The 25045-nt window shown below is 31.3% G+C and overlaps 1 protein-coding gene across 1 annotated transcript in view; it reads right to left on the reverse strand.

Annotated features, from left to right (window-relative positions):
* Positions 1–4716: 4716 nt before the first annotated feature.
* LOC129230557 (condensin complex subunit 1-like) overlaps positions 4717–25045 on the reverse strand; it is a 58293-nt gene continuing 37964 nt past the window's right edge. The window contains exons 17-22 of the mRNA XM_054864960.1: positions 23378–23501; positions 19370–19525; positions 14333–14510; positions 10212–10306; positions 10048–10128; positions 4717–5139 (exon numbers count right to left, since the gene is read on the reverse strand). Coding sequence (XP_054720935.1) covers positions 4920–5139; positions 10048–10128; positions 10212–10306; positions 14333–14510; positions 19370–19525; positions 23378–23501 — 854 coding nt within the window. The 3' untranslated portion in view covers positions 4717–4919. The remainder of the gene's footprint in view (positions 5140–10047; positions 10129–10211; positions 10307–14332; positions 14511–19369; positions 19526–23377; positions 23502–25045) is intronic.

Raw genomic sequence — 25045 nt, forward strand, 5'->3', positions numbered from 1 at the left:
CTGAAAACGAAATTTCATGTTATTTTTGGTTGACTTTAGGAAAGATTAGGGTTCCTTTTAATTTTTCAAAATAGAAATTTTTAAAGAAGCAAATTTATGCTATCTTTGGTGATGTTATGGTGTTTTTTCATATTTAACTCATGTAATTATATACTGCTATGTAATTAAATGGAAATAATTTTACAGGTATTTATTTATTTTTCAAATCGTAAAAGTTAATCTTACAATATAAGCAGTTCAGTGGTGGCTCGTGGGAGAGGGGAGCCCAGTGAGGGAGCCCAGGCCCCCTCACTTTTTTCAGACAATAGTTTATAACTCTTTATTTATTTTCCTTTTTTTTCTTTTGTGCTTGAAATAAAAAATGGATTGTACCGTATTTCCTGCGTTTAATCCGCGGTTTATCCGTTAGAAAAGTAAAACTGATGAGGGGCGGTGAAAAGCTGGTGAATGTGCCTCCCTTGCAGCCCCTTACCTGCAAGGAAATTGTACTGCAGCGCCGGAAAGCGTATGTACTGGATATAAACGCGAGATTAATAATTTTCATGATGCATTTTTTAGTTTTTTCCTATCTGATTAAATTTTATTTTTGAAAGTCAGGGAGTTTGGGGCGGGGAGTGCACCACCCTGCCGGCAATCATTGACTTTAAACATGAGATTAATATCTTTCATGATTTATTTAGTAGTATAAGTATTTTGGAGTTTGTCCTATGTTTCAATTTAATTTTGTTTATTTAACACAAATAATCATTCTGAAGAAGTTCAAATATTAAAAAAAAATATTTTTTTAAATTATTTTTCATTTTTCAAAAAACAGGGGGTTTGACGCGAGTGCACCCATGATCTGGCCCCCTCACTTTTTCAAGGCATGAGCCGCCACTGAAGCAGTTAGAGAAAATAATTTTCCAATCAACATTTAAAAAATAAAAATGTGATAAAAATGAAAAATGTCACTTGAACTTTAAAAACTCTTGATTTTTGAGTAGTTTTCAGGCGGCTAAAATATTGTATAATTTCAGCAAACATATTTTATGTTTCCCTTGTTGCTACGTCTTCCAGCAAGTAAATAAATGAATATATATATATATATATATAAAATTAAGCAAACAGAATTACAAATATTAAACAAATTATAAATAACAAAAGATGATAAAAAGGAAAAATGCAAACAGCTATTAAGTAGGAATAGATAAAGAGTGAATCCAGAGCTCATCAGCCGTGGAGGATTCATGAATAATGGTCAAAAGACCAAAATTTTAACTATAAACTAGAAGAGAATGTTTAAGCTCCAGTACATGTAATATAGAGTAACAATGGGCAAATGCACCACTTGCTAAGCTAAAAACAATAAACTAGAGCTCAAACCTAAAACTAAAAGCAGGGGGTTTCGCCTCGACTAATTAGGAAACTAATTAGGACTTGGCTTTTTAGTTTTGCTGCGTTGCGCATCTATGGGCTCTTGGTGTGGTCTTTTCAATATTTTTCACTTTTATTATTATTATTATCTTGTATGTAATTAATTTTGTGCTGCTTTGCGCCTTCTAATTTGCATACTATGTGTTTGCTTTGTTTCTTTGCTGTTCTTTTAATTTTCGGGTTTCGTCGATTCCACGATGTACTTGTCTTGTTTTCCTAATTAGTCGAGGCGAAACCCCCTGCTTTTAGTTTTAGGTTTGAGCTCTAGTTTATTGTTTTTAGCTTAGCAAGTGGTGCGTTTGCCCATTGTTACTCTATATTACATGTACTGGAGCTTAAACATTCTCTTCTAGTTTATAGTTAAAATTTTGGTCTTTTGACCATTATTCATGAATCCTCCACGGCTGATGAGCTCTGGATTCACTCTTTATCTATTCCTACTTAATAGCTGTTTGCATTTTTCCTTTTTATCATCTTTTGTTATTTATAATTTGTTTAATATTTGTAATTCTGTTTGCTTAATTTTATATTTACTTGGCTTTTTAGTTTTGCTGCGTTGCGCATCTATGTGCTCTTGGTGTGGTTATAATAATAAAAGTGAAAAATATTGAAAAGACCACCAAAATCCCATAGATGCGCAAAGCAACAAAACTAAAAAGCCAAGTAAATATAAAATAAGCAAACAAAATTTCAAATATTAAACAATTATATAAAAATAATGATGATAAAAAGGCATTTGCCCAATGTTACTCTATATTGCATGTACTGGAGCTTAAACATTCTCCTTTAGTTCATAGTTAAATTTTTGGTCTTTTGACCATAATTAATGAATCCTTCCACGGCTGATTAGCTCTGGATTCATACTTTATCTTTTCACTTGCAATTTTCCTTTTTATCATCATTATTTTTATATAATTGTTTAATATTTGAAATTTTGTTTGCTTATTTAATATATCTATATATATAAAAATGAATGTTTGTCCGTATGTCATCTATGAACTCAAAATCTACACGGCAGATTTGGCCGAAACTTTCACCGTTTGTTATTTTTGGTACTGGGAATGTTTATAGACCAGTTTGAAAAAAATCCGATTGATAGTTCCTTCTTTATTCCAATTTAAGTCACAATCCATTGGATAAATACGAATAAAATCATCGGATGCAGAAATTAATTCGCGTGAAAGATCTCATTGATAAGAAGTTAGCTGTTGCCATTTCTCTTGTTTGAACAAATAAATTCTTTCTTTATTGTTTTATGGCTTTTCATGCAACGGGGGGATTTAAACCTTTTTCTATTTGATATTTTTAGCGATTGTTTGATCTTGCAAACTGCGTGAGTACAAAATTTGAGTATAGTCACGGCTTCACTTGATACCTGGACCGATTATTATGAAAATTGCTAAATTTATGTATTTTTCCACGGAGAAGGTGCATAATATGCTCATTAAAGCCACTCGCCACCAGGTGGCACTGCAGAGTAGCAACTTCTGCCCCATTCAACCGATTGTCATGAAAATCAGTATAATGATGCATTTTTTTGTTGGCGTAGCAACCCGCGTCGGGTACAGCTAGTATATATATATATAAATATATATATACATACAGGCACACCCCCCTAAAAATGAGAAAAATACCAATAAAAACACACCTCTAAAATTTGAATGTCACAGTCTGCACCATGACCCCCCCTCTCCTAGGTGGGCACCCATGATACCATATATTAATAAACAAAACCAATTTTTTTGAGAAAGTTATAAATCTTAAGACATTTTGCAGGAAACCTAAAAACTTTTTAATTTTGATATATTTTTTTGTGGTATGAGTGGATAATAGGGGCAACTTTAAATTCACTTAGATATTTGCAGTTACAAAAAAAAAGTTTTTTTTTCAATACACCTTTTGTTTATAAAACACTTTTTTAGCAATGTGGATTGATGAATGTTCTGGAAAATACATTTCTCCAACTCATATTTTATACAGAAAATTTTACGTATTTGGCACACTTACAACTAACTGTAAACTTTCCTCACTTGCATTTAGGAGAAAACAAGCAAACTAACCACTGGGTTATATCTTTGATGAGGGTTCAACATTGTGCTTTCACATTTACTCATCGCAAAAAATAACAGCCAAGTTTGAAAAAGTCATTTTTGTCATCTTAAACTCTAAAAAATCCTCAGTAACACAAAATACTTAACATAAAAAAAGTGAGAAAACAATGTGAAGTAGTATACTTTATTTCAATTGATTAGTTGTAAATGGTAGCACCTTCTAAGCTTTGCAAGAACATTGGTATAAAGTGTTGTAAACTATGAAAAAACAGGTATAAAAATATTTTTGATCTTCACCAAGGGACTGTCCATAAATAATGTCACTTTTTTTTTTCAACGTATTTGACCCACTTTATCTTTTGTTAAAGTATCACAATGAAATTTATCTCCCCTCCCCCCCAATCCATGTCACAGACATTTATAAAAATGTGTAAATTTCGACCACATCACTTCTTGTTATCCCCTGCATCCCCATTGTCACTATTTAATGAATCCCCTTCCTCCTCATAATGTGACACCATTATGACAAGTGAGAACCTCCAAAATATTTTACTAGCGTACAGACCGTTTTTGTCTTACAAGAAGTCAAGGATCGAATCATGAAGATATAACCCAGTGCAATGATATCATGTTCAAAAGTTCATACTAACGATGTATGATTAATTTCTTGCTTTTTACATTTTTAAATTCATTTAATTTCTCTTTTTAATGCAATATTTTTTTTCCAAATTAAGTATTTGCTTTTTAAAATAGCAACTTATAGACATGAAAGTGCAAATTTAGTTTTCACGTTACAAATTGTTAAAGTCCTTTTATAGTTTCTGAAAACAGCACTAAGAAAAAATATCCTAAATGAAATTGAGAAAAACATTTCGTTGTAAAATTTTTGAAAAAAAAAAAAACTTTGTTGAAATGAAATTTTTTATACGTTATCTTAATGGGTTTTACAACGGGGCCGCATGTTTTGTTTGTTGTAACGGATATTTTGTTGCATCGGTATTCCTTTTAACGGGATTTCACTGTACAGTTAAAAACTCATTACAATGAAATTCAATACACTGCAAATGTTGTTCATCGTAACAGAGTTTAAGCAATATAGTGGCAAGTAAATTGGGATCAAAAATTTATTTTGCTAAAGGGGGGGGGGGTTACACATTTTAGGGTTACATGTATCTCCAATAATTACACTATACAGAGTGAGATTTTTAAAAAAAACGAATTATAAAGACCAATTAATCTACTTTCAAAAGGTTTAAAGTTTTATTGCTTAGCTCTTTTAAACAGTCAAAAATTTATAAGCATATGAAAATTGTGCATTTTATTACTTGAGAAACATAATGCCGTTTTTTCTCAAGATATTGCCTTAGCCAATAACTATTGCTGCGTAATATACATTACATTTCAATGTATCAAAAATATATTATTTCACAATAAATCAAATGAATGAGAAAATCATCAAATGTTCAATGCAGTTCGAAAAGCCTCTAATTCAGCCGCCGTTTTAGCATCATTTTTCTTTGCATTTGCAGTGATGCTTGTAATATATTTCATGACGACAGGGTCACTCATCTTTTCTTTCAGAAGAGTTCTGAATTCTAAAAGTTTACTGTAGCACTTGTCATTTAATGTCAGGACACTTAGGCAGAAGGTCAATTCATGAATTTGAACTTGAGTACTGCAAAAAAAGAAGAAAAAAAAAAAGATTAAATATATACACTTACTATGCACACAAAAATACAATTATCCCTACTATTATTTTCTAAAAGAAATATAGTGTGACTCTTATAAGTTGAAGCATGCTATTGACAATGTTTACCTATTTTTAGTGTAATAAGGAAGGGCAATTGGGACTGAGTAGATTTGGGCTATTATGATAGTTTTCCAAAAGCAGTGCCTCATATGGGTCCTTCTCCAGAAAATGTAACTTTTGAACACAAATATTTTTCAATTTCAAAAGCTTTTGTTTTCTTTTTTTTTCCCCATTCTTACATGAAAGTGTTACCTACTAAAAGTAACCATAAACAATGGCCCAGCTAAGTTCCAATTATTTTACTCATAAATAAAAATAAATAAATGCCTTGTTCACCTAAATAAAAAAAAAAAGGAAAAAACTTTTAATATTTAAAAATCGAGGCCAATTTAATATCAAAGTAGTAATTTCGTTAATTGTGAAAAAAAAAAAGATCAGCCATTTTAATGATTAGTGGGAATATAATATTAAGTGCTCTTAATTAAAGTATAGCTTAGTAATTTCAAAATATGTTTAAAGAATAGAATTTAGTAAATTTGAGGATATTCTGGCAATTTATAATGTTGGTAGAATGCCTATAATTGATGTATTTCTCATCCATCATTTATTTTCACCTCAGAAATAATGACATTGTTAAGGTCTGTCACGGAGCCGAGGAATTTTCCATTAATATAGGCCTAATAGATATTTTTCAGGGAATTTTTTTACCCCTTCGTTGCTACAACCTGCACATGTTAAGGATATGAAAACATGTTCACTTCTTTTTTTTACCTTAATTTACATTCCTGAAATTCAAGTTCACGGAGGTGAGAAGTCAGAATAACCAAACTAAGTTTTTAAAGCAAAATCTATGTTCTTGTTTTCAGACAAAAATCTCACAACTTCAGCAATGGCGTAAAATAAACAAGAGGGCTCCTTTATATCATGGGAAATAAAATTTGATGTCGTTACTGTCAGGTGTTAATGAGGAACAGCATTTTGTGTTGAGGTAATGGAGGTGAGAATTTTTTGTGTGACATGACTCCTTGTCCTACTAAAACGAACTAAAACACAATATTAAAAAATTAAATATACTTAAACAATTAGTATTTGAGACACTTGTGAAAGGAATAACAAATAAATAAGTATACACTTTTAATTAAACAAGTTATGCCACAGAGGTGAGAATTCACATGTTGTGAACCAAAAATATACTAAAATAAAAATTATTATTAAAAGACTGTTGGCAGGTTTAAATAGATATATTTTCGATGAAATTAAAAAGCATTGTTAAATAAATTGTTCCTTAAAGTTTTTACTGTAAAAGGCGTGTGACAGAAAAATTACACTTTTTGAAGAATGATCCATACAGGAATTTTATAAAAGGAGGGGAGGGGGGGCAGGAGTGAAGGTCTACCACTCTCATATCGTTCTCCAATATGCATCCAAACATTCTTTTGATTTTATCGATTGTTGGAAACAAAAAAACGTTTTAAAAAAATTATTGACTAACTTAGCATTAGTTATTAAAACTAATTCATTAATAACAAATACTTAATTAAAACAACAGAAAGCACAACAGTGAATGTGTTTCCTTTTCTCATAATTAAAAATAAAAACAGCAAAGTACAGGGTGACAGGAAATAACTCGTACACACATAACACAACATAACTTTAACGCTAATGAAAATATTATGACCAAAATCGAAATAAATATGAATACATTATTTCGTCTAATATATTTATAAATTTTCAAAGTGGCTACCTTTAGGATTAATACAGAGCTTTAAATGTGTCACAAAGTTTTCCGCTCTGGGCCGTAACTTCACTTACTGATATTTTATCCAGTCCCTTGCGTAAGATTTCTTTAGGGATGCCAAAGTTTTAGGAAGTTTAGCACACAACCTTGTGTCCAGGATCTTCTTGCACTGTTAAACTGCATCAACGACCTAATCTAATGGTTTGGGGTGGGATATGTGCTAGAGGGAAAAAAAACACTTGTTTTTGTTGATCAGGGGATAAAATTAGTCAAGAAACATATCGCAAACACATTTTGGAAGATGTTGTCTTACCTTGGTCGCAAAAGTTCTTTGGAAACAAAAGACGGACCTTCCAACAGAAGTCCACACCTGCACACAGAGCTAAAGGCACCCAAGACTGGTGCAAGACACATTTCCCAAACTTCATTGGAGCTCAAGACTGGCCTCAATATTCCCCAGATTTGAAGCCAATGGATTACTCTGTTTGATCCATCATGGGGACAAGGGTGTGTGCTAAACCTCATAAAACTTTGGCATCACAAAAGAAATTCTTATACAAGGCATAGGAAATCATCAGTGAGATGCGGCCCAGAGCCGAAATTTTTGTAATACGTTCAAAGATCTGTATTGATCCTAAATGTAGCCACTTTGAAAATTTGTAAATATATTAGACGAAATAATGTATTCATATTTATTTTGAAGTTATGTCGTAATATTTTCATTAGCAATAAAGTTATGGTGTATTTTTGTGTGTCCAAGTTATTTCTTTTCATCCTATAAATCATTATAGAACAATTTATGTTCACATACAGTTCGATTTTGCAGAGGAAGAAAGAGAAAATAACTTTTATTTTATTCAAATTAAATCTGAAATTATTGTTACTCTTGCTTGGAATTATTTTATACTACATACGTAGGATTATGGTCAATCAAAAAAACTCAAGAGCGATGGGAGGGTCCGCACTCCCTGGACCCTCCCCTTGTTTGTGCCACGGTGCAAAAGTATTCCACAAGCCTTTTTCACAGAAGACAAATATTGTCGATGTCATGGTTCATTTTTTCAGAGCTACACTATACAAAGCCTCTTTCAGTACTAAATAAAAGTTTCATGCTTTAATTGTTTACTTTGGAAAAAATTAGGAACAATGTAATGGGGAAAATCTGTTTGAATAGTTAAAATAAACAAGTTATGAAACTCAAGATATTTATGATGATTTTCTGTGGTTATGACTTATTTAGCAACATTTATCTATAATAATAGATGCATTATTGTTTTCATTAAATATAAAATTAAATATTATGTATCAAATGTAAAAAATACATACATGAATGTGTTCTGCATAACAGATCTGCCAATCTATACATATAATAAAATAAGATGTTTGTGTGTGTGTGTGGCGCACATCCCGGGAAAACGGTAAGGCCTAGAAAGATGAAATTTGGTATACAAGTGTAGTTTTTGCTGAAGTTGTGCAACTTGGGCTTCGATTTTTGATTTTTTAATTAGAAAAAAATTTATTTAATGTTTTATGTGATTTTTAGCACTTTTAAACTCACAGACCCCGAACCAATCGCGCCAGACAAATATTTTTTGTACTATAGGGTCGGAAATTTAATTTTAAATATGATGAACAAAAAAATTTTGAAAATAGAGCAATTTTTGTATTTTTTTATAAATTTTTGAAAAAACCTTTATTTTGCATTTTTTTCTGGGTTTTATATTTTTTTAATATCATCCTGCGAGAAGTATCAAAGCCTCATTTCTAAAATTTAAGTTGGTAATAGTCAAAACATTTCGCACTCTTCAGAAGAAAAAAGTTCTTAAAAATACGCAATACTTTTTTTTTACAATTTTTTTTAATGCTGAACACATCATGTCTTTCCACGCATCAGTCGAAAAAAGCGTTCTTCAATCTTCTATGGCTCTGACGTCACTACTTGGATTTCGATTCGATATTTACGACGGAATCTTAATCGCAAACAATGTTAAACTTTTTTTTTTTTACTATATAGCTTACTTCTAATTTTATGACGTGTTGACCACGTGTTTTTCCGGCAGCGGTAGCTTTTTTTCTTTCCTTTTTTTCTTTTATTTAGGGATTGCATTTATTTCTTTTTTCATTCTCCTCCCCCCCCCCAAGCTGCACGTTTTGTTGTATCTATATTACGTTACATTTCATAGTTGTGCACATTTAAGTCACTAAAAACAGCAAAAATTTTTGTTTCTTTGTCACTTACTTTACTTGGTTACTTTTGGCACACTACGGGGAATTTTGGAGATAACTTTTTTTTTTGCTCTACTTAAATAAAAAAGCGGTTTTTTGAGTGATCTTTGTTTTTATTAGAAAATTAGCTGGGAGATTAAAATAAATAGAGATGGATAAGAAATTTTAGAGATAGATCGTAAAGGTAGATAACCACCGAAGGGGTCAATCTGGGCGTAAAAATGTGAATGGCACACAAAAAAAGATAGAGATGGATTGATTAATACTGCTGCCAAATTTATTTAAACAGCCGCCAAATGCGGCAAACTTGAATTAAAATGGTAAATGACAAGTTAGCCAAACAGCCGTTGTAGGTGGCTGCTTGCATAGAAAGGTGAATAGCGTAAGAAGGCGAACCAGCTGGTCACCGCAGGCGGCTAGTGTTTTTATAAATAGTAAGCGATATAACAGAAGTTTGGCTGTAGCTCACACATTAGTTACATTATATAAACCTGATTTTAGCCATTGAATTAAAACAAAAATTCGTGTAACTTTTTATATAGCTAGTAAAAAGTACTTCTGAGCTATGGTTACCTTGCTGAGCCATGATTCTCAAGTTACAGTTAATAACCAAGGGAAACTGTTAGTAATATTTTCTGACAATACAATCATTTTTAATAAAATTTCCAGTTTCAATAAAATAGAATCATGAAAAATTGCAAAAACCAAAACAATACACTGATAAGCATCATCATTTTAAGGGATAAACAACAAAATTTCTGTTACACTTTCATATTATAAGTAGACCTCCAAGTTAAAGAAGTTTTACTCTTCTGCTTCAATCAATCTGAAGCACTGCATTTTATTTTTATAGTATAAACATATTTTACCTAGAATCTGTGAATCTGCAACACAGCTTTTCTACAAGACCTTCAACAAGTTTCTCTTTCTCAATGTATTGCAACATATGGCTGAAAATATAGATTATCGGAGAATTTATAAACAAGGATGCAATTGAAAATTTACTAGAAAAAATATTTTCCACTACACTTACCTAAGAATGACTTGAAATTTTTCTTCCTGAATGCCAGATTTGGGGTCACTAAGTGAACTTATAATATCTGGTATGATATTGTAGATTACATTTCCCTGAAATAATACAAAGAACCCATGAATATCTTCACCTAGTCAGGTGCGAAAGCATTACATTATTATCAAAATTGAAAGAAAAAAGTGACATTTTGGTTCAACACAGGGATGTTTGTGATCCAAAATTTTTGGGTCGCCGTTTATGATTTTTTTTTCCTGGCAACATTCTACATCCTAAAACTGAAAAATTATATTAAAAAAAAAAAAAAAAAAAAAAAAAAAAACTTTAAAAATGTTTTTCTTCAATGATTTTTGAATGCACATTTGAAGAGTTTTTATGGAGGAGAGGGTCAAGCTTCGAAAATTTCACACTGTCTTCAGAAAATTTTACTTGAGTCCACTTGCTCCCCTGGTTCAACAGCTATTTATTGCATCATCAGCAACAGCTGAGTTCAAGAGAATATTCTCTAGTTTTGGTTTTGTTCAGTCAAAACTGAGAAAAAGATAAGGGACTGAAAAAGCTTTTGGGTCATTCCATAGAAATGTCAACCTTAGCGTCAAAATTTTTTTTACACATTGCTCTAATTGTGACATATCATTTCATTCAGCACAGGGGCGGCAAATAGGGGGGTCAAGAGGGGGCGGTTGCACCCCCAAATTTTTTGATCAGAATGATAGAAAATGGGTGAATTCCATTATGTAAGTCGGAAATCAAGGTTCATTAAAGGAAATCTAGCTGGCTCTCAGTAACTATTTGATGAAACTCGACACATTCTCAGACTAGAAAAAGTTTTTCTCGTTATTTGGATGATGACTTAGAAATTCATGAAGTATTTTCGGCTTTTTTAGAACATAGAAAATCGATAGAGAACCATGATTAATTTTAATTAAAGAAGACATTGCCTCATATAGGCTAAATATTTCACACTTGTGTGCCCAGTGTAACGATGGTATGTTCAAAATGAGAGGCTCGTGAAAAGTGGTGTGGCAGCATGATTTTCACAAGAAAATTCTTTGATATTTTACATTCACTTTTACGCTCATAAAGTGTATATTTATTTAACGAGTGTTCATCGATTTCTTCTGCTAGAAACACGTTTCAGCTGCTCAATACATTATAATGCTTTCAAAGAAACTTCTTAAAAATGCATGTGATTATTAAATAAAAAAAGACATATCAACCAAATACCTTTTATATGGCTCTATAATTATGCAATCGCGGAGTGACACAAGATAATCTTCGAGAGTTAAAAGGATAAAAACATTTCTCTATAACTTCAAAGCAGTGATTTGACGAATGGAAGAATTATTGCAAAACGATTCTTTCAATGGTGAAAAAGCTCATGCCCTATAGCATATATGACCTCGTTTCAATTTTTATCCAATTTGTTTGCATCGGGAAAAGGTTTTTGAAAAATGCTTTACTCTATCAAAATCTATATCTTCAGTCCGCTACTCGACTATTCAAACCACAGTTCAATCTACAATTGATCTGTGCACCATACTACCACAGTTCAATCTACAATTGAAACTGAAAATAGATTTTTTCATAGATTTATATTTCAATCAATCGTGAAATTTTTCAAAAAAATTCTTCCTCTGAGCCAATTTTAAAGACACGCAAAAAAAAAAAAAAAAAAGACAAAAATCCACATCATGATGTGAAATCAAACATTGATTTTTGAATATTTTGTATGAAGTAATAGATTCAGTTTCAAATGAAATTAACACAAGATGTGATGATTATTATTTTTCTATATGGTTGGCTGGGATTATGGTTATTTGGATTGGATTTTGAAAACGAAAAAAAAAAATGTTTCAACTGTGAGTAAAATTTTTAGCATGAGGCAAGAAAAATTACAAGCAATATACCGACAGAATGGTTTTCACATCCAGAGACTGCAGTTTCGTCTTTGTTATGGACTCATCAGTCTGGAACAGTGAATAACAGAGCTGGTGGCAGATGATATCTCATTGAAGCTGAGAGCGCCGACATGACTAGATTATTCAATGATGAAAAGTTTAAGCCCCTCACATTTTTTGAAGAAGCCTGGGTGATTTTGAAGAGCAAGATATAAAAAGTGTTTTCATACATAACTTTGTGTTACTTCAATTTTTTTTAACTATTACAATCAGTAAGTACTTACTGATTATACCTGCCTTGCCTGCAATATTCGAGTTGAACCGAACCATTGTTTCGGTCACTCGTCTGGTCAGTGCTAATTCTATATTAGCTACCAGTTTGTTTGGCACTCTTGGCTTCCTTAATAGGTTTTCCACCTCCAGCTCAGTTAGTCCTATGCCGGGCTGTTGAGTGCTAATAAGCACGAAACTGCAGTCCTCGGCTGGAATTGACTGAGCTGGTGGTGTATTTCATGTATTACAATCAGTTCAGCGAGTTGAGAAAGATTTTTTTCATGTCTCAAGAGGTTAGAGAAATATTTTCGAAGCACAAAGGGGAAAAAAAAAACCTTTTCCATTTAGCTGAACTGGCAAAACAGCACGACATTGGGCACGGATAGATTAGTAACACGATTCCCTGCTCTTCCGAATTCCAAAAATCATGCATTATAACTTTTCCAGAAGGTATAAAAACTTTAGTAGCGAGATGTTTTGTATGATAACGTTTTAGTCAATGAATCAAAATTTTAATTGTTTCTAAACACTAATTTTATTTATACTAAACCAATTTTATGACAACTTCTTGTTAGCTAATGTGTGTTTGGTTTCGCTTTAAGGTTATACATATTTAAGAAACTCGACCCCCCAAATGAAATGGTGAAATGCCGCCCCTGATTCAGCATACTTTCTAGTACATAAATCCAGTAACAGTTTGGAAAAATTTCATTCGGTCATTTTCTTCTCACAGGGTTCATACTCAATTTCAGAAATTAAATGAAGGAGTAAAATGAGGATTTGAAGGAGTACATACTAATGGGCTGTTCTTAAATGTTGTCGCATTTTTTTCCCAACATCTTTAACCCCCTACCCCCTTTGTCACAAAGTGTCACACTTCATCTTACTCCTCCTCTTGTCACATGTCATTTTTATAAACATTGTTATAATAACTGTGTGATGTCAATTCTTGTCAAACTCTCTTCCCCTTGTCACAATTTCGTGAACCAGTCTCCCCCCTCAAGGCATGACATCACTTGTGGATGACCCATTTTACAATATTATAACTGCCATTTGCTAAACTATTATGTTTTTAACACAATCACTTAATATAGTACATCTGCTTATGTATCATTAAGTAATAATTAGAGAAACCGACTTTTGCAGCTGAGAGTGTGGTGGAAGGAAATGCAATAATCATAAAACTTGAAAAATAGTCAAGCCCCCATTTAAGCATGTTTTACTTCAATTATGAAATGTCTTAGTCATCTAATAATATTTTCACCCCTTCATCACCCTTATACCTTCGCCCTTGTGACAAAGTTAAGTTGTCGATCAAAGTATGTATTTTATGTTACTGTCATAGAGGAAGACTATGTAGTCTTCAACTAAAGAAGGAGTTTTGAAGGAGTTCAAACCAAAATTAAGGAGTTTGAAGGGCCCTTCAAAAAAATTTCCCAAATGAAGGAGTATTGGAGGAGTTTTGAAGGAGGGTACGAAGCCTGTTCTGGCTTTAAACGTGTGAGGTTGTAGAAAGGGCTTAGCATACGCAAAAAACATGCATTTAAGCTTTCTTGTGTAATGTAAAAAATTTTTGCAAATTTTTAAAAGAACTGTATTTATTCTAAAAGATTAGACATTGGCCCAATAAAATGGACAGTTCTTTTTACATCTATTATAACATAAGTATTTTAATTAGTTTGGTTATTTCACTGAAAATATTTGCGTTATTAAATATTTGCGTTACCATTAGTCACGAAAATGTACTATTTTCTGTTTAAAAACTAAACCAGATGATTGAACCAAACAAGACTTTTTATTTTCTTACATCTGTATCCTATGTACTTAAAAAGTGCAAAATATTGAAAATTAAATAGAATTACATAAATAATTTGAAAAAAAAAAAAAAAATCATTTCTAGAAAGTACTTAAATAATAAAAAGAAAAATACTTTCGATTTTAAAAATTTACCTTTTTAGAAAGCTCTGTGAAGAGATACTTGGCAATTCGTGATATATTCTCATTAGAATCTGCTATACATTTTGCTGCTTCGCTGATGAGGCTTTTAATCCGAACAAAGTCATGCAATATGAGATGTGTAAGCACCACAAGCGCAGCTTCTCGTACATATGCATCAGAATCGGACAACCTACATAAAATAACTGCTCTGAAATAATGCTTTTGCACATAGCAATTCAAAATTTTCTACTTGTATACCAGCAGCAGATATTTACACTTGATGGCCCATAACAATACATTTTTGAGGGGCCCTTTGTCACAGATGTATATTAACAAGAGTGTTTAAGATACACGTATAATTTAATAATAATTGTGGTCACAATCTCCATTTTTGCTATGCAGTTGTAAATTAAATGCATTACTTATAATGAATGCATTCATTTCATCTACATCTTCACTAAATATAGAACTGTTAAAAGTCAGTTCAATGAATTGTGGACAAAATACTCATTAAAGCCTAAAATTTTCCAGTGTTGGATCATGGTCTTAGTGATCTATATAGTAATTAGACTCTGAGTATACTTACATTTTAATGAAAGACCCACCCAAACTGAGCAAACTAATACATATAATATTTCTGCTACAGATGAACAAAACTATGTAAAAAAAATATTTCATGTGCATTTTTGAATCCCGTTCTGCTTCTTATGCAATGCTTTTGCAACGTGGTAAATCCATCACTGTTGCATACAATAATCTACTAGTCACAAACACAAACAGGATATCCACTGGAAATAACTGCTTTAGTTTCTTAACAGGTCAAGTAGTTGCTTTAAAGTACAGTGAGCATTGTGTAATTGAATCAGTAGTTAATTGAATTAGCTGCTTCTATGAATCAAATCCCCAAAATTAGAACGAAATCCAGTACACTTAAAAACTGCTTAATCAATAGTTTGTACTTTTCATTTTTGTTTTTAAACATTTGTGGCCCCTTTGAAATTTTTCTATGTCCTCCTAGAGAGGTGCACCTCCAGGTTGAAAACTCCTGTATTATTCGAAACTTCTACTGCCGTGCTAAGCACAAAAGTAGTATCTGCATTTTTTTAAATCAAAATTGAGTCACATATTTCACCTAAATGCAATGTTTCATGGTTGTTTGTCAATGGGAAATATTGTTTTAAAAAATCTGAAAAAGTTGCATTAGGATAAAATACATGGAGGCGTAAAATTTTAAATGGCAATTTTTTATTTTGAACTTAGCTGCAGATACGACTTTTGCACTTAGTACAGCAGTATAGTAGCAAACAAGCTTTCGTTTTTCTTTTAAATTTGTATTTTGATATCAGAAACACAACGGTACCACATTTTGAAGAAGGAGAGTGGTTCTCAGCTCTAGTTTTTGCTTCTGTCAGGCACATTCAAGTACGTTTCAAACTTTTTGCTACAAATCATCCTTTTTTATCTTTACATGTTTTTAAAATATTCATTTTATAAGTTCCTCATTTTCAAGATGTTATTCATTTGGCGCTCCCTTTAAAGACCATAACATTTTTCAACTTTTAAAAACTCTCTGAGATCTTGACCTAGACAAACAAAGTTTCAAGGTTTTTGAGGATTTTCTGAAAACAACATTTAAAGAAAAAAAAATTGATCTGACTTCAAAATTGTTCTAAAAAGTGAACAATAATTTTATTCTTATAACACCATCGATAATACTTTTAAATATAAGTTTTTGAAGTTGGCACAAAAACAAAGAGTAAAATCCAGTGTATAACCATGTTTTATTCATATTTTTTTCAGAAAATCATTCAAAGTTAGGAACGAAGCATTTATATCATTACTCAAATATGCTGTCACCAATGCATAATGTATGTGATAGTGAAGAAACTGGGCCTGGTAAAATTTATAGTTGTAGTTGAGTTATGGCCTGTGAATGATTTTATCTATTGTTTTTGCGCCAACTTTGAAAATTATGTTTAAAAGTATTATAGATGGTGTTTAAAGAATAAAATTATTTTTCACTTTTTAGAGCAATTTTGAAATTGGTTCCATTTTTTTTTTCAAAATTTTTTTTATTTTATTCTTTTTAGTGTAAATGTAGGTATTTCAGAAATAGTAAGAAGTTACCCCATCACGAAACTTCACCTTATTTTTTTCATAAAAATGCTCCATACTAAAAAAAAAAAAAAAAAAAAACCCTATAAACATGCCTTGAAATTTAAGCGATTGGCACTAAAAATTTATCTTTGTTCCTCTCTGGAATTCATGTGTGGTTAATTTAATTATAACCATTTAAATATTACATTTCCCTAACTAATTTACATTTCACAGCATCCGAGTTGCTTGTGATGCAATCCTGCATCTTCTTACTTTGCCCCAATCATCTGTTTTTGGCATAGATGATAATGATAAAAATACTACTATAGTTAAGGCAAACCTAACCTGGTAGCATTGTGAAGGCTAAGCAGACCCTAATAACTGTATCATCTTGCTTCCAGGTTCGGTTTGCCCCCACTATGAAACAATGAAACTGAAGAAACTTGATGTTTGCTTCAGAGAAGACTTCATTCAAAATTATCATCACAATTATTATTAATGTTACTGTTGTATGGCACCAAACTTTTATAACAATGGGTTTTAAATTTAATCATTTAATAGGGAAATTGCATAAAATTTATTGTTTTTAGCCCATAAATTTTTTTCTAAAGAACAAATATGGTCAAACGAAGTAATGGGACCTAAGTCAAAGGTCTGGCTACAGGATATTTGGGCCCGTTAACGGACACTTCACAAAAATCAGATCAACCAAAACGGACCTTTCACAAAATCCTGATAAACCAAAATGGACCCTTCACAAAATTCTGATAAATAAGAGAGAGATCGGATCTTTCAAATTTTTTATTGAAAGAGCAAATCTGAAAGCAAAATAACGCATATTTCCATTTTGGTGTATAAAACCGATAATTTTTGGAACCTTTTTTGAAGTCAAATTAAAGGGATCAGCTTATACAAAATCTGCTAATTTTTCGAAAAAAAAAAGAAAGAAATTGGCACTCTTGTGGTGCTCCTGCACGCGATAAATAATTGCTACTGCCAAATAAATATAATGCTTTGTTGTTTGTTTTTTGGAAAGAAATTAACAGCTTAAAATAGGTTTGGTTTTAAATAATTTTGTTTGTTTGTTTTATCACAGCTAATTAGCAGCTGTGGTGTTGTAAACTTTTCTGAAAAGGCGCTGGTAAGCACTTTTCTCTCCCCCCCCCCCGCTCATGATTTAATAAACAATAATAGTAATATATATCAGCGAAATGAACTTAGAACTGATCGCTTCAGATAGGGTTACCAACTTCAAAATTATCACCACTTAGTGTCTGGCGTTGAACCTTTATAATGAATTGATTAGAAAATATTCTCATCATTTTACTAGCTTGTCAATATTTGCTTTAACTGTTATTTTGGGACAAAATTATATGGGTTTGATTTTTTGATGCTAACAAGGATGATTAACTTTAAATAAGCTCTTTTACTTACCTTTTTTTTTTCTTTAGATGTCTACATTTTGAAAAATGCAATCTTTTTACATTCAATATGAGAATCATATTTTGTTCTTTTTTCAGGGTAACTTCCTTTATTAGGATGCAATGAAATTAAAAGTATCTTTATTTTTGTGAGAATACTCAATTCAAGTTTTTAAAGCAAAATTCCATTTTCTTGTATGAGTCAAAAATTAAAATGCGGAATCGATGGTTTATTTTATTTATTTATTTCTTTATTTTTTGCTTCAACTGTGTCCACAGATATTAATGATATGTTTATCATAGGACTCTAAAATGCGATTTAAAAATAATTTGTCAATATTTGCGGTTTTTATGGTGCAATGGGATGTTTATTTTGGAAGAAAATAATATGAGTTTGATTTTTCCATGCTAACAAGGATGATTAACTTTAAATAAACTCTTTTAATTACCCCCCCCCTTTTTTTTTTCTTTAGATGTCTACATTTTAAAAAATGCTATCTTTTAACATTCAGTATGAGAATCATATTTTGTTCTTTTTTCAAGCTAACTTTGCTTTATTATGATGCAAATAAATGAAAAGTCTCTTTATTTTTGTTAGGACTCTCATGTCAAGTTTTAAAAGCAAAATTCCATTTCCTTTTATGAGTCAAAAATTAAAATGCTGAATCGATGGTTTTTTTTTTGTTTTGCTTCAACTGTGTCTACTGATATTAATGAAATGTTTATCATAGGACTCTAAAACGCAACTTTAAAGTAATTTTATCAAAAATTATTTCTTTTACAAGCCGTTTTTATACTTTTGATGCTTTCACTTTGAGAATTAATTGCAATCTCTTTGCATCCGCTATGGGAATTCAATTTTTTGAATTTTTGATGTTTAGTGGGCTTTGTTAAGAGGTAAACAAATAAAATCTCTTTTTATTTTGTTGGAATTACGGAATTTATAAGTTTTAAACGAAATCCTGTGTTTTTTAAGAGTGTCTTGGGTCAAAAAATTAAATGCTGAACCCTTGTCTGATTTTTTTTTTTTACAATTATTTTAAATACTGTACAGAAATATTTCTAGTATAATTTAACAATGTAGAATGGTAGATAAATATCGATACTTGAGAGAGCAATGCTGTCCCCTCCTGCTAAATACTAGAAAAACATTCCAGAATGATATTCTCGACATAGAAGAGGAAAACACTCAAGATCAAGTTTAAATGATGCAGTTTGTGGCATCTATAAATTCTAAAATTTCGTTTTAACTAAAAAATTTTTTTTTATTGCGAAATCATTTGATTTTTCACAAAAAACGAATCTTGTGAAAAATTCTGGACAGATCCCCGTAAGTTGAGCCATCCCCTATCCATTAAAAAAAGAATAATCAAAATCGGTTCATTAGTTGAGAGGCTGTGAATGGACAAAAAAACATACATACGATATGAGCTGATAACCGCCTCCTTTTTGAAGTCGGTTAAAAAGGAAATCTAGCAAATCACCAGAAGGCTTAAATGAAAAAAAAAATCAATGATAATGTGCAATTTACCTTTGGAAAACTTTTAATGTCCATGGTTCCACTATATTGGGAAATGTGGTGGTTAAGTCTCCCATCGCTATCACCATGTTAGCTCGAATGTATGGCTCAGGAGATTTTTCTGCAATGGTTGCAAATAATTGCATTTTTTGTTCACAAACTTCTTCGCTGATGAGGAAAAAAATATGTTTACCAAGATTAAACAAATTGGGTTATATTAAATGAATATTAATACATAATTTCTACTGACACATGAACTGAATTGCTCATATTTAAATGTATATTTTAGAAATAGATGTGCTTTTTTAAAGGCACATTCTAAGCAATTACTAAGTTTTGATCCATACACGTCAACGATTTAGTAGAATCATTTTGAAAAAATATCTTTGGCTAATCAAGTAACAAGAATAATATTGATTGAAAAAATTAATTACATACAAGTACACAATAATGAAGTTGTAAAACTGATCAATAACTAGGCAGACACTTATTTAGTGAAAATTCTAAAGATAACAAAAGAAGTGTTTGCTCAATAAATCAATCTTCAAGTTTGCTAAAATCCCTTTAAGAAATATCCAGTTTCATTCTGAAAGATACAATTACTCATACAAATTCTTCATACATAAATGTATAGAAACACAAAATACAACAAAAAGATGACTTTCACTGTCATAGATGCAGAAAGGATAATAGTGCTACCAATATCAAAAATACTTTTAATAAAACATTTATTTATCTTTGCCTCAGAGCAACAGTAAGACATCTAAGCCTAGAAACAACGCTAAGAAATACTATTGTTGTTTTGGGGCGATGATATAAACACAATATAGGAAATTAATACATTACTTTTAACAAAAGGCAATTAAAAACACATTTTAAAGTCTTAACATTTAATAAGGAAGAGAATGAGAGAAAAGAAGCTTCCAACTCGATTATATTTACACAACTTTGATAAGCCATTAACCTTTGGTTCAGCATTTGTACAAGACAAGAAGCTACAACATGAAACCTTATAGTCTGTCATTGGAACTATACTAGATACCATGCAGGCTCCAATCTATGTATCTGTAGAAAACGTGGGGGGGGGGGGGGACACTGAGAGGCCCAATCCAGTGTGAGCAACCCAGTGGGTAGGAAGGGGTCCTGGTGTTTTTTTCCAGATACAACTTAAAAAGATTTCATATTAGAAATACTGATCTCTGCAGATGCAAAGCAACCGAAAATCCTCAGCATTACATTCAACATTGTATTCACACTTCCTCATTCCATCTTCGTTCTTCAGGTGATTGGACTCATGACTTAAAAAAACTATTACTCGTTTCCTACAGCAAAAAAGAAAATTACTGAACTTATTTCTTTTTTAATTGACCACAAACATTTTCTTTTTGAATAAGCTTTTAAATTTTAATACTATTAACTGTACTTTTTAAAAATTATTATTATTATTATTATCATTCTTTATTTTAGCACTAAGCATTTTACAAGCCGTCAAAAGAGACAGAAATTGAGATTTTTTCTTTTATTATTATTTTTTATTGATTATTTTTTTATGTAAATATTTTTATTTCTATATATATAAACATCAATAAAACAACAAACAGACAAGGTTGCAACATGGATAAATGACAGAGATGAAGTCAGTAATCTTCAGCAGTGGAAACTTCATCTTATAGTCGAAAGACCAAAAACTTTATACTAAAACTAAATGTAGGATGTCCTGTTTCAAAAAAGTTAACAATCAGGATTACATAAGGCTAAACGCACCATATGTGAAAAATTAATGTAGATTTCTGGAACTAAGACCTAAAACTAAGTACTGGGTTTTCGTCTCGGACATTAGAAGCCAAGGTCTTAGTTTCAGAAATCAGCATTCATTTTTCACATATGGTGTGTTTAGCCCTATGTAGTCCTGAATGTTAGCTTTTTCGGAACAGGACATCCTACATTTAGTTTTAGTATAAATTTTTGGTCTTTCAACCATAGGATGAAGTTTCCACTGCTGAAGAGTACTGGCTTCATCTCTGTCATTTATCCATGCCCTAATCTTGTCTGTTTGTTGTTTTATTGATGTTTATATTTGCCTGGCTTATTTGTTTAGCTGCTTTGCACATCTTTGGACTTGTGGTTTATGGTATTCTAATTTTTTCCTCTTTTATATATTTTCAAAGGATCATCTTCATTTTCCACTCCGTCTAAAAAAAAAAGGATAACATTTTCTGCTTTACTTGAAAAGCAATTACAAAGGTTTAGTTCTCCACCCCCCCCCCCATGTGCAGGTTTTCTTTTCTAAAAAAAAGAAAGAAAAGAAAACAGAATACTTTGAACAAAAAAGAAAAAAATTGTCTCCACGGTTTATTCCTTCCAAAATGTTTAGACTCCTTTTGATGCAAGGGCGCCTGTTTTTTTTTTTTTTTTTTTTTTTTTGTTGATAGTATTACAGCAGAAATTTATATGACTGTACTGCTTTTTATTTATTTTGGAAGGAGCGTTTTTGTTCTTACTTGTGAAAATGAACAATCTTCAACACAACGCCATTTTGGAAATGCATTGCTTAAAAAGTAGCGCGAAACTTAAAAATAACCTTTTTTAAAGGTAGAATAAAGTAATTGAACGAGTTAACGATCATCAGAAATGTATATTTCACAAAATCAAGTAAGAGATTTGTCTCTGTTTGCGTTCGCGAACTTTGCAAAGCTCAGGTTTCGAAATTGCAATCTTTGTAACGAATTGGCGGCCGTGATTGCGATTTTTGCTTTTATTCTGAAACAAGAACGTTAAGATTTTGCTTCTTTTACTCTAACCTTATTACATTCAGTACATGATGAATTTTCAAGCGATAAATTATAGGGATTTCGCCAACTAAGGTACAAAATCCTTTCTTTTGAAAAAATGGCGCCCACATGCAATTTATTACTACTAGAAAATTTGGACAGGTTTTTCTTAATTAATTTCTCGCTCTTCATTAATATTAACTCTTATTTACTTATTTCTTTTCTGTACTCTAAAATTAATACTACTAAAAACAATTATTTTGGCTCATTTTTCGAAAAAATCTCGATTATAACCCCCCCCCCCCCCTTCTGAAATTAACAAGTTTTGTTTTATAGGGGGGTTACTTTTGGGATTTTACGGTATATATATATATATATATATATATATATATATATATATCAAACAAAACTATTTTCTTCTGTATATGTCAAAATTGAATGTTACCCATGTGTTTGTAAATTTTTTGAAAATTTAAACACATTTTTTTGAAATATAAGTTCTGTGAGCCAAATAATCAAAAGGATTAGAATCTTCAACCTTCCTCTTGAGTTTAAATACTTCTGATATAAGTGCTGCAGCACCACATTTAAAAGAGAAAATAAAAGTAACAAATAAATAAACTTAATGTATAAATATGCTAATAAACATAAAATAAAACATTTTAATTAAAACACTAAAATTTTATTTTTATGTGATTAATTTGTAACATTTAAAAAGCTAAACTTGCACAGTAGAACGCCAAAAAAAAAAAAAAAACAATCCCATTATGTTTTAAGAAACTCAAAAGAATTTCAAACTTCGTTCAGCCAAAAATCAGGGAGCTTTTCAAATGAGTTTAAGTCAGTGTTTCCTTACAGAAAGTAGTTCAACTTTCTTTGCGTGCAATCTGTGTATTTTTCAGAATTTCATTCAATTAGCGTTGGTAAATTTCTGTATAATAGTTGCTCACAGAGTATATACGGTACTGTAAATATTTTTCATTTTCCCTTTATGTTCAGTAAACAATAGGAGTTTAATTTTTCTTTAAAAGATGTAATTACATATTGTAGCATTGTGTACTGTATAGTATGTTATATGCATACATATTATATAATCACTAAATTTGATTAAATGTCATACAATTTTCCAAAATGGTATTATCTCGTTTATTCTCGAAAATACCAACAATTTACTACCTACGGTCCCAATTAGTTTAGATTTTTGACATTCTACTGTACTTCTTATTTCTAACCAATAAAAGATAATTACCTAATTAGCATGAATTTCACCAAAGCTAAAGAGGCTGCAGCTTGAATTTCTTTATGAAAATCAGTGAGAGTGTACCTACATGCATCTACAATTGCTGGTAGAAGGGCTCCTAATAGTCTGGTTGCTAGAAAAGAGCAATTAATTGACTCCATGGAAAAGTACAAATGTACGAATAATCTTAAGAACTAAAGACAATTTGCTTGTTTTTCAACATACAAGCTTTCATGGACTTTCTTATTTATCATAATTTTTCGATAGGCATTTTGGGCTCAAATATACAATTGATTGCTTCAAATTCAAAATGTTTCAAGAACATTGATTACCTCTTATGAATCATTTCTGACATGGGTGTGTTTTAATTAAAACCCTGAGGAGTTTAGCCCCTGATTTCAGTTTCAAGGAGTTAGAGCCCCTGATTTCAGTTTTTAGATTCCTTGAAAATTAAACATCAAATAAAAAAAGTGAATTGCTAAAAAATATTAAAAGTGAAATAAATGGTTGAAGTGTCTGTAAATTGAAAAAAAAAAAAAATAATAATAATAATAACAATAAGTCTTTATCGAGGGTCAGGGTGGGGATTGTGAAAAAACAAGGACACAGCTTTGATAAAATTTTAGGTCATTTCTAGGACATCAAATATCAGGAATATTAAAACAGGAGGGATTCCAAAGTTGGTTTTATCATAAAATAAGTTGGTAGGGACGACGGCCTCTGAAATATTTGTTTTTTACTCTACAAATAACACAAATAGTAAAAATGAAAAATGGTATAATTTGTTTAAAACCCATTTTGGCCAGCAGAGTTTGAGTTCAAAGCAGAGTTTGAGTTCCTCCAAATATTTTTAGATTTCAAGTGGTTTTTTCCCCCATTTTCCGAGTTTTTGGTGCAGAATTTCCCCTTTTTATAAAATCAAAAGAAAGTTGTACTTAAAGATAAGTCTTGCTTCATCAAATTAAAATTCTTAGCTTAATTTAAGTCTAGCAATTTTTTTCACCGTTTTTTGAGGCTGTACTGTACATACGTTTACAGAGCACATTTTACAATTTGGGTTTAAACTTTTTAATTTTTTGGGAAGGTCATAACACCTTTCCAGAATGACACTGGCGTTCTTCTGATAAGGCCACACCTATTCACAATTTGGAACATTTGGTATTTACAAAGGATGATTGCGACCCATAATAGTTTTTGGAGCTATTCAGATTCATGGGAATTGTCCAGCCCTGCTAGACAATTTCAAGATAAGCCAAAAAAAAAATCTTCTTAAACTTTTTCTCTTGGTAAACGTTTTAATTTTATGCGGGCAATCTACGTGTTTTGATTTTTTTCTTCTTCAAAATAATTGATGGTTAAAACCAGAGATATTTTTTAAGCATCTGCCAGACTATTTCATGCTTTAAAAATAAGAAATATGCCTCAAGTAAGACAAGTATTTTTATGCTGTGTGCCCTTGCTGCTTCACGCCTCGACTTTCATAGCTTCAGTACATTGCACTTTTTTCTTCTTTCTTTTCAAATATAGTAATTAGCCTGTTGAACGCACTCGTGTAAACCTTTTCCTGCTAAAGAATAACAAAAGATGTCTTTTAAGTAAGGTAAGCTCTTCTGAGGAGCTGTAGTTGTACTAGTTGAGGGAATGGAAGTATGAAATCACCGAAGAAAGTGAATGGAA

The sequence above is a fragment of the Uloborus diversus genome, chromosome 9 (assembly GCF_026930045.1).
Source record: "Uloborus diversus isolate 005 chromosome 9, Udiv.v.3.1, whole genome shotgun sequence".
In the NCBI taxonomy this organism is placed as follows: Eukaryota; Metazoa; Arthropoda; class Arachnida; order Araneae; family Uloboridae; genus Uloborus; species Uloborus diversus.